The following is a 14,839-nucleotide window of genomic DNA, read 5'->3' as shown; positions in this document are numbered from 1 at the left end:
GCCTGGTCAGGAAGCCAGAAGGCCCCAGGTGATCAGGACTTCCAGGAGAAGGAGAGGCCGGGGCAGGACTCCTTTGCCAAGTTTGGTCCAGCTCATCCTTTGAGCAGCCCAAAACTGGTCCAAGCTCTAGGGACAGGAAGGTCCATAGCTTCGCCAGGGGGTTAGGGTGACACTCCCACATTTCTGACTCTAATAAATGCTCCGGGGCAGAATTAGAAAGCTCATGGCCTTGAGAACTCCTAGAAGGAAAAGATTGGAGAAAGACATTGGAAGTCATCTAGTCCATTTTCCTTCCAGGGCAGAAATCCTTAGTACATCCCGGAGAGATTCTGTCCCACCTTTGCTTGAAACCTTCAGACTTGGAGCCCTATAACCAGTGGTGGGATTCAGCCAGTTCGCACGACTTCAGGAGAACCGGTTCTTAACTTTCTGAGCAGTTTGGTGAACTGGTTGTTGGAAGAAATCATTAGGGTAGAGAACCCAGTTGTTCAATTACTTGAATCCCACCACTGCCTATAACTCCAGGGAGGAGGTTGCCCCATTGATTCCCTTCTCTCCCAATCAGGACATTCCTGCTGATTTCAGCTTTGGGTCTCCATGGTTCTAAGATGAGGCAGGGAGAAGCACGGGGTTCAGTTCTGGGCAGAAACCTCACAACTGAACCTTTGTTTTTACAGCATTACCAACAAGGAAACCCACCAGAATTGGAAGTACTGTTCGAACTTGACCCAAAGACCCTTCTTCTGTTCTGGACCACCTCGGAGACCCTCCCCCCAAACCCCACCCTGGGCTCCTTCCTTCTTCTCTGCAATAAAGCTTTGGTTTCAGCTGCCCTCTCGGTCTCCGGTGTCTCCTTCGGCCCCTTTGGGGGTTTCCCCTCCCCACCTTGACCCGTGTCCCCCCCTCATGCCAGAGGAAGAGGGGCTGAGAGGCAGCGCATCGATCCCCCATGTGGATTTCCAGGGAGAATGCGCAGGGGAAGCCTCTCTCGGATCAGAAAACCCCTGACACTCAGTCTCTACAAAGGGTTTACTCCAGAGTTAAGTCCGGCATGGACACGGAGACTCTGCTACTCCCTGATGGTCTGGCTGGAGACAATGAGGCAACTCAAAGAAAGTTTTCTTCCTTTATTTAATGAATCAGAAGGGGGGTGGAGCAAAGTAGGGGGGGAAAAAAACCCAGGAAAATAAAACAGAATGGTAGGAAAATATTAGATATATGAGTGATTCTTATGCATATAGATACTTGTCCATTTTCAGTATAAGGTATAAGCCATCCATGCAAAATCTCCTTTGCCTGCCACCTGTTCATTAGTCACCAGTAACTTTACCTCCTGAAGATGGAGAGAGTGGGAAGGGAGGGAAGGGAAGGGAGGGGAGGGGAGGGGAGGGAGGAAGGAAGGAAGGAAAGAAAGAAAGAAAGAAAGATTCAGGTCAAGGGTCTTGTGTGAGCAAAGCCAGGCATAATGGTGAGGCCAATGGTTGGGCTGTAACCTCTCAGCTAATCAGAACACAGCCGGAAGGGACCTTGGAGGTCTTCTAGTCCAGCCCCCTGATCAAGCAGGAGAACCTCTACAGCCCCTTCCCCTTATATATGGGGGTGGGTAAGATAGGACCCTCCCGCAAGCAGAGGGTGGACAACCAGAGAGGTCTCCTTTCCTTGGACCTCCTGGAGGTGGCCTGAAGTTCTTAGGCTAAATGGGGAGGTTGAACTTTTGAGAGGCTCCCTCAGAATTGGGTCCTTGGTGGTTCATGGACCGGGCAGGATGGAGCATCATCCCGACATCCACATAAGCCGGGACAAAACCCCCAGCAAAAAACAATTCCCTACTCAAGGAACCCACACTCCCACCAAGGCCTTGCAGGGCAAGCTGAAGTATCTAATCAGGGAGCAAACCTCACACTCCGCTGCACTGATGATGTTCCCTAGTTGGGTCATGAAATGACTGCAAGAAAATATCCAAGCTCAAAGAGCAGCAGGGACTGCACTCTCCTCCTCCTCCTCCTCCTCTTCCCCCTCCCCATTTCATCTCTCTACAGATCCCACTCTCTTCTAGCTCTGATGATATTCCCTAGTTCGGTCATGAAACTGTCAGCAAGAAAACCACCAAGCTCAGAGAGCACCAAGGACCCCACAGTCCTCCTCCTCCTCCTCCTCCTCCTCTTCTTGTCAAAACCCCCTCCCTTCTAGCCATGTTCCCTCATTCAGCCATGAAACAGCAAGAAAACCACCCAGCTCAGAGAGCATCAGAAATTCCACAGTTCAACCTGAGTGACACAGATTCCCTTCTATCGAATCAATCATAGCTTGTTGTGAGAACCACACTGTTACATTAAGCCACCCTATGCTTAATGTTAAGAGGCAGCAGTTCTTTTTTGGTGAAGAGGTCAGTCCGGATCTCCTCCTCTACTTACCAACACAGGTGCGGTGGCATTCATCTTTGGTCTCAAAATTGTTGGCATTGCCACGGCATCCACCGTAGTTAAACTTTTGACATTTGTTCAAAGTTGAGTTGTAGTAGAAGCGAATGGTTAAAGCTTCACATGGCCCAGTTTCAGCAGGAAGATAACAAAAGCCTGTTAATTATGGAGGGGGAGAATGTTATCTGATTAGCTAGCTGGTGGGATTCATTTTTTTTGCTACCGGTTCTGTGGGTGTGGCTTGGTGGGCGTGGCTTGGTGGGCATGGTAGGGGAAGGATACTGTAAAATCCCCCTTCCCTCCCCACCCCACTAACCTGCTTTCCAGCTCCGTTCTCCTGTGCAGGGCAACAAAAAGAGACCCAGCCGATCAGCTGGGACTCAATGGGAGGCAGAGAAGAGATGGGGTTGGTGGGGCCAGTCAGAGGTGGGATTCCAAACGACTCACAATTTCCACTATCAGTTCTCCAAACTACTCAAAATTTCCACTACTGGTTCAGAACTGGTCAGCTCCAGAACTGGTCAGGACCTGCTGAATACTACTTCTGACTAGCACAAAAGTCCTTAACACCATTCCCCAACCTGGCACCCTCCTAACCTGCTCAGACTGAAACAGTCAAGAGCCATCTGGGATGTTTTAATTTGATTATTTGGTTGCCTGCTCAGAATGTTGATGGAGACTCTCAATCATCCAGGTCATGGTTGCCCCAAAAGGTACTTTGCAACTGAACTTTCTTCCTTTATTTCTTGAAAACATTTCACTTCTCATTGAAGAATTGAAGAAGTGAAGAAGCTTCTTTGATGAGAAGTGAAACATCTTTAAGAAAAACAAAGTCCAGGTGCCTCTAGAAAAACACCTTTGAAACAGCCAACCACCATCTCAAGAACCTCCCCAGGAGAAGCCCCACCAAGCCAGAGGTTCTAGACGGGGCTCTTTGGTTTCCCTTTCCTGGGGGAGAACTCGGATCACTTCAGCCCCTCCCTTCCAAGGGTCTCAAGATCTTTCTGAAAGCTCACTTGGACGGTCCTGGCCAGAGACGGGGGTCAGCTCTGCCCAGAGGGTGAGGAGTCCCAGCAGGAGAAGAAGACCTCCAGAAGACATGATGAAGCCGTCTGCCCCACACTTGGGCTGCTGGCTCTATTTATTCTCCCCACTGGGAATTTCACACCTCCAGATCCAGGAAGCAGGATGACTTCATGCAGTGAGAATCTGAATTCCTTCCTCTTTCACAAGATGGTGGAACAAGAGTCGGATTGGCTGGCCACTTTGGGGGAGGCTAGCCAGGCCCCGGTTGTCCTTTTCCAGCCCCCTCAAGTGCACCCCAGAAGTGTAAAGTCTTTATTGGGGTACTCCGAGCCCCTAATGTGATTTCCCAAGGCCTCACTTGCAGCAGATGTGAAGTTCTCTCGAGTCTGGTACTGTTAAACTGTGGCACAAGGTCACAAAGTCCAGGAGGGAAGGCACAAGTGCACAAATCCACACACACAAAAATCGAAATCCAGGCACAGTCCGAAGTCCATAAATGGTAACCAAGCCAAGGTACGAATCCAGAATCCAACGAGCAATTCTGAGGTCGAAAGACGTGGTAAACCGAAGCCCAGTTCCAGACTCAAGTCAAGAAGTAGGGAAAGAGCAGGGGAAATGGGCAGATGTTTCCAACATCATGCTGCTCTTCCTCCTCCTGTCTGCAATCCCCTTCCCTTCTAGCACTGATGATGTTCCCTAGTTGGGTCATGAAATGTCTGCAAGAAAACTACCAAGCTCAGAGAGCACCAAGCATCCCACAGTCCTCCTCCTCCTCCTCCTTTTCTTCCTCCCTCTCCTTCCCCTCCTCATCCTCCTCCTCAAATCCACTCCTTTCTAGCAATGGGTAATGAGACACCTGCAAGAAAACTACCAAGCTGAGAGAGCATCAAGGATCCCACAGTCCTCCTCCTCCTCCTTTCTTCCTCCCTCTCCTCCTCCTCCTCCTCCTCCTCCTCCTCCTCCTCTCCTCCTCCTCAAATCCCTCCTTTCTAGCAATGGTAGAGACACCTGCAGGTAAACACAAGCTCATAGGCACCAAGGATCCACATCCTCCCTCCTCCTCCTCCTCTTTCTTCCTCCTCTCCTCCTCCTCCCTCCTCCTCCTCCTCCTCCTCCTCCTCCTCCTCCTCCTCCTCCTCCTCCTCCTCCTCCTCCTCCTCTCCTCCTCCTCCTCAAATCCACTCCTTTCTAGCAATGGGTAATGAAACACCTGCAAGAAACAACCAAGCTCAGAGAGCATCAATGACCCCACCATCCTCCTCTTCCTCTCTACAAACCCCACTCTCTTGTAGCGGTGATGTGCTGGTTGCATCATGAAATGTGTGCAAGAAAACCACCAGGCTCAGAGAGCACCTAGGAGCCAGCAATCCAACCCTGAGCGACCAGTTTCTCTTCCCTCTTTGCAGGATTTACATGACAGGGCCAACCCAGCCTCCCTCCCCACATCTGAACTACAGCGGAGCAGCCCTGTCACACCACTTGCAACCCTGCAGACACCCAGCAGTTGTTATTTGGATGCTGCTTTAAATATTTGGTATCGATGAGGCTTTTTGCTATGGAACAACTTCTTGGGTTTCTATTGAACCTTCAGACCTTGCCTGATCCAGCTCTATCTCTCACTGCAGTTGAAGTTCTCTCTTTCTTGTGAAATTTAGGAGTTTCCGTTGGTTCTTCTAACTGCCAGTTGGCAATGCTAATCAGGCCAGAGAGCCCCTCCCTCAACCCCCATCTATTACACAACCCTGGTTGAGGAGGAACAGGATTAATGAAAGAGGAACAATCAATATCCCAAGCGGGCAGGAGAAGCTGCTGTGTGCCAACCCTTCCTATCATGGACCAATCTTATTGCCCTGATGACATCACCAAGAATGGCAGTGAAAGGTGATCAATATGCAAACCAGGTTCTCAGAACACCAAGGATCCACCAAGGAGATACCTAGGGTGAGGCCACAAGGGTTTCTCCTGGGTCCTCTGCTCTTCCGTGAAGCTTTGAATCCTTGGGTGAGGAGGGGAGTATATTGATGGCATGAGATAACTAATCCTCTGGAAGAAAAAAATAAAACCCCAAACTACCTGTGTACAAAGTTAGCACACACCCCTCTCCTTGAAGAATGAAATACTTTGAGAAATATTTCAAAAGGTAGAATATTATATTTTCCTAAAGGAGAAACATGCTCTTGGAAAACAGCCCCCACCTTTCTTAATAGCCTCAGCAGGACTGGGCCAGCCTCTCTACAAGACAAGAGACCTTCGGCTCCAGGGTGATGGGATCAAGACCTTCAGGACATAATAGGGCCATTTAGCAGAAGACACAGAGTCCACTGCATTGCAATCTCCTAAGGCAGGGGTGGGCAACTACGGCCCGCGGGCCACATCCGCCCGCTTGGCCTGTCCAATGCGGCCCGCCCTGAAAAAAAATCGCTGCCATTGGTCTGTCCAATCCGCCCGCCCCTGAAAAAAATCGCTGGGCGTGGCGATTGCCCTGTGCCGCGTGGCCCCAAAGCTGCAAAACAGTGCGGAGCGATCTAGGGGTAGGAAAGAAAAGAAATTTGCAAAGGCCTCGGCTGGGAGTTCGAAATCACCTTCGAGTGCGACCTCTCTGAAGGTGAGTCCCCGCCGATCCCCCTTTATTTTCCGGGGCTTCCAGGCTTAAATTTTGCAAAGGCAAAGCTTGCAGGCTGGAGCATCTTCCCGCCGAGGAGTGGGAAGGGTTCCACCTGGCGGGCGGGCGGGCTGCTTGGAGCCACCTAAAGCTAGGCCGCTGCTGGTGGAGCCTTGCCCTGCCTTGGTGCCCGCTTCCGGCTTGGCGGTCCTGCTCGGGCGGCACTTTAAAAGCCTGCTCCCAGCATCCGAGCAACTTCCCAGCAACTTTCGGCTTCCTTTTAACTCACGGGCGCCGCGCCTGGCCCCAAGCCGCGCGGCAGAGGGGAAGCCCGGTGGGCAGGCAGGCTGCTTGGAGGAGGCGACCCGGCGGTGCTCCGGCAGCAGCAACAGGCAGTTTCACCCGGCTCCACTCAGGTGTCCGGCTGGGCTGTCAGGAGTTAGCACCACCGGCGCAGCTCGTGCGGCTCCAGTCCGTTGCCTTGGGAAGGAAAAGGCAAAACCAGGAGCCGCTGAGCCTGAGCCTCCGGTGCCGCTGCTGCCGTTGCAAAGCACCGCCGCGGCTCTTCCTTTTTGCCTTTCCTTCCCGAGGCAACCTGGGACTGGAGCCGCGCTGGAGCCGCGCCGGCGGTAGCAACTCCTGACTCAGGGGGCCTCTGAGGGAGGGGAAGGAGGAGAAGAGTGGGGGAAGGAGGGCGATTCCCAAAAATCTTGTGCTGACCTGGCCTGTCTGTCAAATTTTAAAAGTCAATGCGGCCCCCGAGCCAAAAAGTTTGCCCACCCCTGTCCTAAGGACATTGCGTCACCCAGCAAACTTCAACCAAACTTATCTCAGACCAATATGACCCCACGTGGCCCCTTGGGAGTCTGACAACAGCCAACAGAATACATGTTCTTGCAAAAGAACAGGAAGTTCAAGTGCAAAGCCCAAGAAAAGGTCAAAAAGGGCACTCTCTCTTAACTCCATGTGGTCAGCTACCCATGATCACATGTGCTTGGTGGTTCTGTTCCCCAATAAACCATCTTCCCAATCAGCCTCCAGCCTTCATTTGGCCTCCAGCGCCTTTCTCTCAGCTTGGAACTGAACCAGATGGATATTTCTTCCAACCCCTCATTACAAGAAGAAATGGGTGGAGGATCATTAAAGGGAGATGGAAATTAGAACTAAGGAGAAATTTGGTGACAGGGAGAACCATTAATTAGTGGAATGACTTCTGAAGTGGTGGGATGCTCCGTTGCTGGAAGATTTTCAGAGAAGATTGGACAGCAATTTGTCTGGAATAGTGTAGGGCCTGCTGCTTGAGCAAGAGTTTGGACTAGAAAGTATGTCCCAACAATGAGAACAATTAACCAGTGGAACAGCTTCTCTCCAGATGTTGTAGGTGCTTCATCACTGGAGGTTTTAAAAAAAGAGATTGGACAGTCACTTTTCTGAAGTAGTAGAAGTACTACTTCTACTAGAAGTAGTAGAAGTAGTAGAAGTAGTAGACAATAGATACAAACTCAAAGTAAACCGCACCAAACTTGATTGCAGGAAATACGACTTCAGCAATAGAGTGGTCAATGTCTGGAATACTCTACCCGACTCTGTAGTTTCTTCCCCAAACCCCAAAAATTTTAACCTTAGACTGTCTACTATTGACCTCACCCCTTTCCTAAGAGGTCTGTAGGGGCGTGCATAAGCGCACCAACGTGCCTACCGTCCCTGTCCTATTGTTTCTCTTATTCTTTTATTTTTCTTATATGTACCCATTTCATGTATTCACAACTATGTATACACTTATACTTATTATCTTGTAAACAATTGGCAAATCAAATAAAATAAATAAATAAATAAATAAATAAATAAATAAATAAATAAATAAATAGTATCGGATGCCTTGCCTGAGTAGAGGCCCTCCAATGTGTCAACTCTGATGTTCTATATTTTCCCAGGAGGAGGCGAGAAACCTCCGTCTTTCACTGTCTGGGAGGGCTCTTTACCACAGCTGCAAACACAGCTGGACCTGTGTGTTGGAAGAAATATCCATCTGGTTCAGTTCCAAGCAGGGAGAAAGACACTGGAAACACGGAGGCTGATTGGAAAGATGGTTTAATGGTGAAGCAGAAGCACTGGGCATGGAGCTGAGAAGGGGGTTTATACCTTCTCTTGGGCTTTGAACTTGAGCTTCCTGTTCCTGTGGCAAGAGCATGTATTCTATTGGTTGCTGTAGGGGTCACAGCTGGCTCTGTAGGTTGTCTGAGTCCCAGGCTTGGTTGAAGCTTCCTGGGGGATGCAGCGTCCCCAGGGATTGTGCCATGTGGTGGGCTCTGCTGCTAGATGGGTTGATCCTATTATGTCCTGGAGGGTCATGTCTGAATCCCATCACCCTGGAGCCAGAGGTCTTTTGTCTTGTAGATAGGCTGACCTGTAGAGTTGTAATTGCAGGAATGTTCCAATCTCGGATGGCAAACCTCAGATAAAGAATGTTTACAAGCAAATACAACTCAGGCAAACAAAGTCACTAATCTAAAGGAGGATTAGAGAGAGGAAGTAAACATATGTTAGACTTTAACTAGAGATAATTAATTGTGTTAATTACTATTATGCTAAACAGTAATGAAAGTTAAGCAGTAACCAAAGTTAATCAATGTTGGAGGATTACTAAAAATGTGTATAATGCAAGACTAGACTCCAATAAAGATCATCATGATTCAGTTGATCGTGATCAAACAACTCGACTGCCTCGTCATTACAACACTGACCCAGGCTTTCTTTCTTTCTTTCTTTCTTTCTTTCTTTCTTTCTTTCTTTCTTTCTTTCTTTCTTTCTTTCTTTTTTTCTTTCTTTTTTTCTTTCTTTCTTTCTTTCTTTCTTTCTTTCTTTCTTTCTTTCTGGTCATTTGCTTTTATTTTTTTTAATTTTTAAAAGAAAACTTTATTAAAGATTAAAAGAAAAACACTATGTACAATACATCGAATACAACTTTATGTTGCAGACAAAATCTATATATACGAATACATAATAAATAAACCTATAAAACATATGTTTCTGATCAACTAAGACAGTGTGATTTTTTCTTGGTAATAATTTTATTACTATTCCTTTCTTAATTTGATAAACGTTCTTAATTTAACCACTCCATCAAAACCCTCTCTCTTAATTTCCTGTTTTTTTCTCTTTAATCCACTTATACCATTTATCCCAAGCTGAGTCTTCCTTATTCCTAAGTTTTTGTGTGAGTGGGTCCATTTCAGCGCAGTCAAGTATTTTCTGAGTAATAAAAATTATTTGTTGGCATTTGATCACCCTTCCAACATTGGGCCAACGCAATTCTTTCTGCTGTGATTATATGGAGAATCAAATATTTCATAATGGGCACCAAATATCTGCTTGAGCCAGGGAGCTGCTTTCTGTCTTTAAAACATGTTTCCTCTTTTATCATCCAGGGAAATATAATATTCTGCCTTTTTTAATATTTCCTAAAATAATTCATTCTTCTGGGAAAAGGGGGGGGCTTCCCTCACATGTGAGCTCACCTTGAATGAATCTGAGCAGAAACACCTGGCCAGGTGGTGCCACCTGCTGGCAGAATGAAAGCAGCACTTAAGCAAGCACATCTGAGGCATAAAACGGGAGAAATAAAAGTATTTGCTCTGGTTAGATGTATATCACCAGGAATGCCTAGACGTATATCACCACCTCCAGGAGTTGCACTTAGCTCTTCACAACAGCCCTGTGAGGGAGGCTGGGCTGAGAAAGAAGGCTTCTCTAAAGTCTATCCAGATACTCCAGATGGGAAACCAGTGAAACAGATTGCCTTCAGCAGTTGTTCGTGCTCCAATACTGGAGGTTGTAAAGAAGAGACTGGACAGTCACTTGTCTGAAATGGTGTAGGGTCTCCTGCCTGAGAAGGGGGTTGGACTAGAGGACCTCCAGGGTCCCTTCCAGCTCTTTTCTGATTAGCTGAGAGGTCCCAGCCCAGCAGATGGCCCCACCATTATGCCTGCCTTCACAAAACCTCAATCCTGCTTTCAATCCCCTTCCCTCCTTCCCTCCCTGCCTCTCCAGGTTCAGGAGATGAAGTTACTGGTGACTTAGGAACAGGTGGAAGGCCCGGGAGATTTTCCGTGGACAGCTATAATAACATATACTTAAATGTTAAATATGTTTAAAACAGAGAAATATCTGCATGCGTGAGAAGCTCTCAAATATCTAATATTTTTCCAGTCATTCTATTTTCTTTTTCTCTTTTTTTCCTGCTTCTCTTTTATTCCTGTTCTGCTTTAATAAATAAAGGCAGGAAGCTTTCACTAAGTCACCTCATTGCCTCCAGACAGACCATCCACGTGGAGCCATAGCAGAGTCTCTGGGTCCATCCCAGACTTAACTTTGGAGTAAGCCCTTTGTAGGGACTGAGTTTCAGGGATTTCTGGCTCCGAGAGATGCTTCCCCTGCACATTCTCTCTAGAAAACCACATCGGGGATGATGCGCTGCCCCTCGGACATGGGATGGAGAGGAAAACCCCCAAAGGGGCAGGAAAAGGCACCTGAGACAGAGAGGGATGCCAGGACCAAAGCTGTACTGCAGAGAAGTAGGAATGAATCCAGGGTGAGGTTTGGGGGAAGGGTCTCCAGGGTGGTCCAGGGCAGAAGAAGGGTCTTTGAGTCAAGTTCGAACAGTAGTTCCAGTTCGGGTGGGTCTCTTTGTTGATGACCCTGCAAAAACAAACGTTCAGATATGAGGTTTCTGCCCAGAACTGAACCCAGTGCTTCTCCCTGCTTAATCTTACAGCCACGGAGACCCAAAGCTGAAATCAGGAGGGGTGTCCTCACTGGGAGAGAAGGGAAGCAATGGGGCATCAGCCTCCCCCCTGGAGTTCTGGGGCTCCATCATTGGGGGTTTCAAGCAAAGGTGGGACAGGGTCTCTCCAGGGTGCTCTGGGGATTTCTGCCCTGGAAGGAGGATGGACTTGGTGGCCTGCAGCATCTCCTCATTCCAGGAGACCTCAAGGCTGCCACTTGGAGCATGGGCAAGGGCCTATTCACTTGAGCTTTCTAACTCAGGCAGGAAGCATTTCTCAGAGTCAGAAATGTGAGCTTCTCTTTGGCTCTCCAGACAAAGCTCTGGACCTTCCTGTCTCCTGAGCTTGGACCAGTTCTGGTCTGCCCAAAGGATGCACTGGACCAGAGTGGGCAAGGAGTTCTATCCCAGCCTCTCCTTCTCCTGGAAGTCCTCATTGCCCGAGGCCTTCTGGCTTCCTGACCAGCCTGGCAGGAGAACCGCCTTCTCCAACACTGCCCAGCCAGGAGCTGAACTGGGTGGCCACCATTCTCCCAATGGAGGTTCAGGAGGAGGAGAAGTCAAGAGACAGTGGGAGGGGGCTGTGGAGGGTCAGCCTGGGGGCTTCCACCTAAGGCAGATCAGTACCAGAGGTGGTATTCAGCCGGTTCAGACCGGTTCAGGCGTACCGGTAGCAAAAAGTTGGACAGGTTCGGAGAACCAGCAAATGCCACCTCTGGCTGGCCCCGCCCACCTGCCCCCACCGTGACCTCTCCTATATTCTCTTGTTTATTAGCCCAGCTGATCTGCATGGAGAGTGGACTGCCTTACCTCAGCTGAGCTAAGAAACAGCACAGCTCACCAGCGTCGATGCAGAGGATGGTCTCTTAGCCCTGCACGTGTGCGTGCAAATCGAGCTCTCCAAACCAGTAGGCAATTTTTTTGAAACCCACCATGATCGGGACCTGTAAGGAAGGAGGCCCCATCCCAGAAAGTTCTCCTTCAGCATCAAGGCACCTTCCTTTTTTTTTCTTACCTAAGTTCCACCTTTGATGGACACAAGGAGAGCCTGGAAGACCCCAGAGAAACCTGCATGTGCCCAGACCACGTTGAGGCCTAGGAGACCCCCGACAACTTCTCCTTTGGTCTACGCAAAGTGCACAGGGGACAATGTATGGGAACTACCATGCATCGCATAGACAATGTCCTTGCACTCAGACAGGCAACCGTAACGGCAACACTTCTGCTCCCCAGGACAGTTCCAGTCATGTTGACACTTCTCGAGACAAGGAAGTTGTTGTTGTTGTTGTTGTTGTTGTTGAGGGGCCTGGGGACACACTCCAGGTTTTTCTGCAAAAAAGAAGATCCCAAGGCTGTGAGAATCCTCCAGAATTGGAATCCCAGATCAAGAAAGATTCCATCTCTGGGCCTTTCAGGACCAAAAACATCTCCATATATCTAGAATGATGCATTCCCAGTTGGAACCAGATCCCACCTCCTTTCCCACAAAGTGGATCCATTTCCACCTGGGGTCAACCTCTCAGGACCCTGGGGGGAGGGACACTATAAATGCCCCCCCTCTCTTGACTGGGATCAGGGGGTGGACATGCACAACCCTGGTTTCCATCAAAGAGGAAGGAGGAGTTCCAGGAAGTGGGGGGGGGGTTAGAGACTTTCCGTGCTGGTTCTGCAAATTCCCATATCCCCCTTCCCAAATACAGAGGGGAGTAAGACAGGACCCTTCCCACGGCACAGGGTGGACAACCAGAGCAGTCTTCTTCCCTTGGACCTCCTGGAAGTTGCCTGAAGTTTTTAGGCTGAATGGGGACATTGTATTTCTGAGTGGCTCCCTCAGCACATGCACCTGGGCACCCTCAGAATTGGGTCCTTGGTGGTTCATGAACTGGGAAGGATGGAGCCATCATGCCAACATCCACTTAAGCAGGGGCAAACAATCCAGCAGAAAGCAATTCCCTAATCCAGGAATTATCAAGAAGAAACCCTTACCAAGGCTTGCAGAGCAAGCTGAAGTATCTAAACAGAGAACAAACCCCACACTCAGCTGCACTGATGATGTCCCCTAGTTGGGTCATGAAATGTCTACAAGAAAATAACCCTCCTCCTCCTCTTCCTCCTCCTCCTCCTCCTCCTCCTCCTCCCCCTCCTCTTCCCTGCCAACTCCACTGATGATGTTCCCTAGTTTGGTCATGAAACAGTCTGTAAGAAAACCACCAAGCTCAGAGAACATCAGAAATTCCACAAATTCCACAAATTCCTTCACAATCATAGCCTGATGTGAGAACCACGAAGTTTCATTAATCCATCATATGCTTAATGTTAAGAGGCAGCAGTTCTTTTTCAATGAAGAGGCCAGTTCGGAACTCCTTCCCTACTTACCAACACAGGTGTAGTGGCATTCATCTTTGGTCTCAAACCTGTTGGCATTTCCCCCACAACCACCTTAAGAAAACTGTTGACATTCGTTTGCAGCCGGGTTGTAGGGATAGACATACTTAATGGCTAAGCATGGTCCATGCTCAGGAGGAAGATGACAAAACTCTGTGACAAATGGAAAGGGGAGGGGGATGTTAGTTGATTAGCTAGGACAAAAGTCTTCAAGGTACTTCCCCAACCTGGTACTCTCCTAGCATTACAAGCAGTCGAGAGCTATCTGAGATGGTTTAATTTGGTTTCTGGGGTTTGTATCAGATGGCTGACGGGATTGTTCCTGTTGCTTAAAATCCTGATTCTTCTGTTGCATTGAGTCAAGATAGGTTGGTCTTCCCCTAAAATTGCATCTCTCTTTCTTGGGATCCCCTCCCATTTCTGTCTCCTGTTCAGCTGACACCCAACCACCATCTCAAGAACCTCCCCAGAAGAAGCCCCACCAAGCCAGAGGTTCTAGTCTTTGGTTTCCCTTTCCTGGGGGAGAACTCTGATCACTTCAGCCCCTCCCTTCCAAGGGTCTCCAGATCATTCTGAAAGCTCTACCTGGCCGGTCCTGGCCGGAGATGGGGGTCAGCTCTGCCCAGAGGATGAGGAGTCCCAGTAGGAGAAGAAGACCTCCAGAAGACATGATGAAGCCGTCTGCCCCACCCTCGGGCTGCTGGCTCTATTTATTCTCCCCATTTCCCACCTCCAGATCCAGGAAGCAGGATGACTTCATGCAGTGAGAATCTGAATTCCTTCCTCTTTCACAAGATGGTGGAACAAGGAGTGGAGAATCTGGGAATGTAGATTCATGGACACTTTGGGAGAGGCTAGGCATGGCCCTGTTGTCATGTTCCCTGCTATTAGATCTCCCTGAAAATTTTGACACTCACTTTCAATACAAATGAATAGAACAGGAATAGAATAGAACAAGAATAGAGTAGAGTAGAGTAGAGTAGAGTAGAGTAGAGTAGAGTAGAGTAGAGTAGAGTAGAGTAGAATGGAATGGAATGGAATGGAACATAAGGTGGAGGTCTTCTAATCCAGCCCCCTACTCAAGTGGGAGACCCTCTACCATTTCAGACAAGTGGCTGTCAAATCTCTTTTTAAAATCCTCCAGTGTTGGAGCACCCACAACTTCTGGTGGCAAGCTGTTCCATTGATCAATTACTCTCACTATCAGGAAGTTTCACCTTAATTCCAGGTTGCTTCTCTCCTTGGTTAGTTTCCATCCCTTGTTTCTTGTCCTGCTTTCTGGTGCTTTGGAGAATAGCTTGGCCCCCTCTTCTTCTTTGTGGCAGCCTCTCAAATCCTGGAATACTGCTATCATGTTCCCCCTAGTTCTTCTTTTCTCGAGAGTAGCCAAACCCAAATCCTGCAACCGGTCTTCATTTGTTTTCCCCCCAGGCCTTTGATCATCCTAGTTTCTCTTCTCTGCACTTTTTCCAAAGTCTCAACATTTTTTTGCAATGTGGTGACCAAAATTGGATGCAGAATTCCAGGTGTGGCCTTACTAAGGCTTTATAAAATGGCACCAATACTTCGCCTGATTTTGATTCTGTTTATGCAATCAAGGATAAGCCATCCTCCACTAAGACT

At 48.6% G+C, this 14,839-nt stretch overlaps 2 protein-coding genes and 1 pseudogene across 2 annotated transcripts in view; all 3 read right to left on the bottom strand.

Annotated features, from left to right (window-relative positions):
- Positions 1-14,839, bottom strand: part of LOC113427667 (tigerin-4) — a 72,500-nt gene that overhangs the window by 35,475 nt on the left and 22,186 nt on the right. Inside the window, exons 3-4 of the mRNA XM_087959109.1 lie at positions 3,437-4,162; positions 2,415-2,576 (exon numbers count right to left, since the gene is read on the bottom strand). Of these exons, the coding sequence (XP_087815235.1) occupies positions 2,415-2,576; positions 3,437-3,521 (247 nt within the window). The 5' untranslated portion in view covers positions 3,522-4,162. The remainder of the gene's footprint in view (positions 1-2,414; positions 2,577-3,436; positions 4,163-14,839) is intronic.
- LOC113431784 (kunitz/BPTI-like toxin) overlaps positions 10,636-14,839 on the bottom strand; it is a 146,469-nt gene continuing 142,265 nt past the window's right edge. The window contains exons 3-4 of the mRNA XM_087959105.1: positions 11,996-12,160; positions 10,636-10,746 (exon numbers count right to left, since the gene is read on the bottom strand). Coding sequence (XP_087815231.1) covers positions 10,697-10,746; positions 11,996-12,160 — 215 coding nt within the window. The 3' untranslated portion in view covers positions 10,636-10,696. The remainder of the gene's footprint in view (positions 10,747-11,995; positions 12,161-14,839) is intronic.
- LOC148131046 (kunitz/BPTI-like toxin pseudogene) lies at positions 13,048-14,035 on the bottom strand (annotated as a pseudogene).

Source organism: Notechis scutatus, chromosome 3, assembly GCF_049901735.1.
Source record: "Notechis scutatus isolate UNSWTSFEM ecotype Mainland chromosome 3, rNotScu1.2, whole genome shotgun sequence".
In the NCBI taxonomy this organism is placed as follows: Eukaryota; Metazoa; Chordata; class Lepidosauria; order Squamata; family Elapidae; genus Notechis; species Notechis scutatus.
Note: the sequence above shows the minus strand (reverse complement) of the source record. Positions and strands in the feature narration are given on the sequence as shown.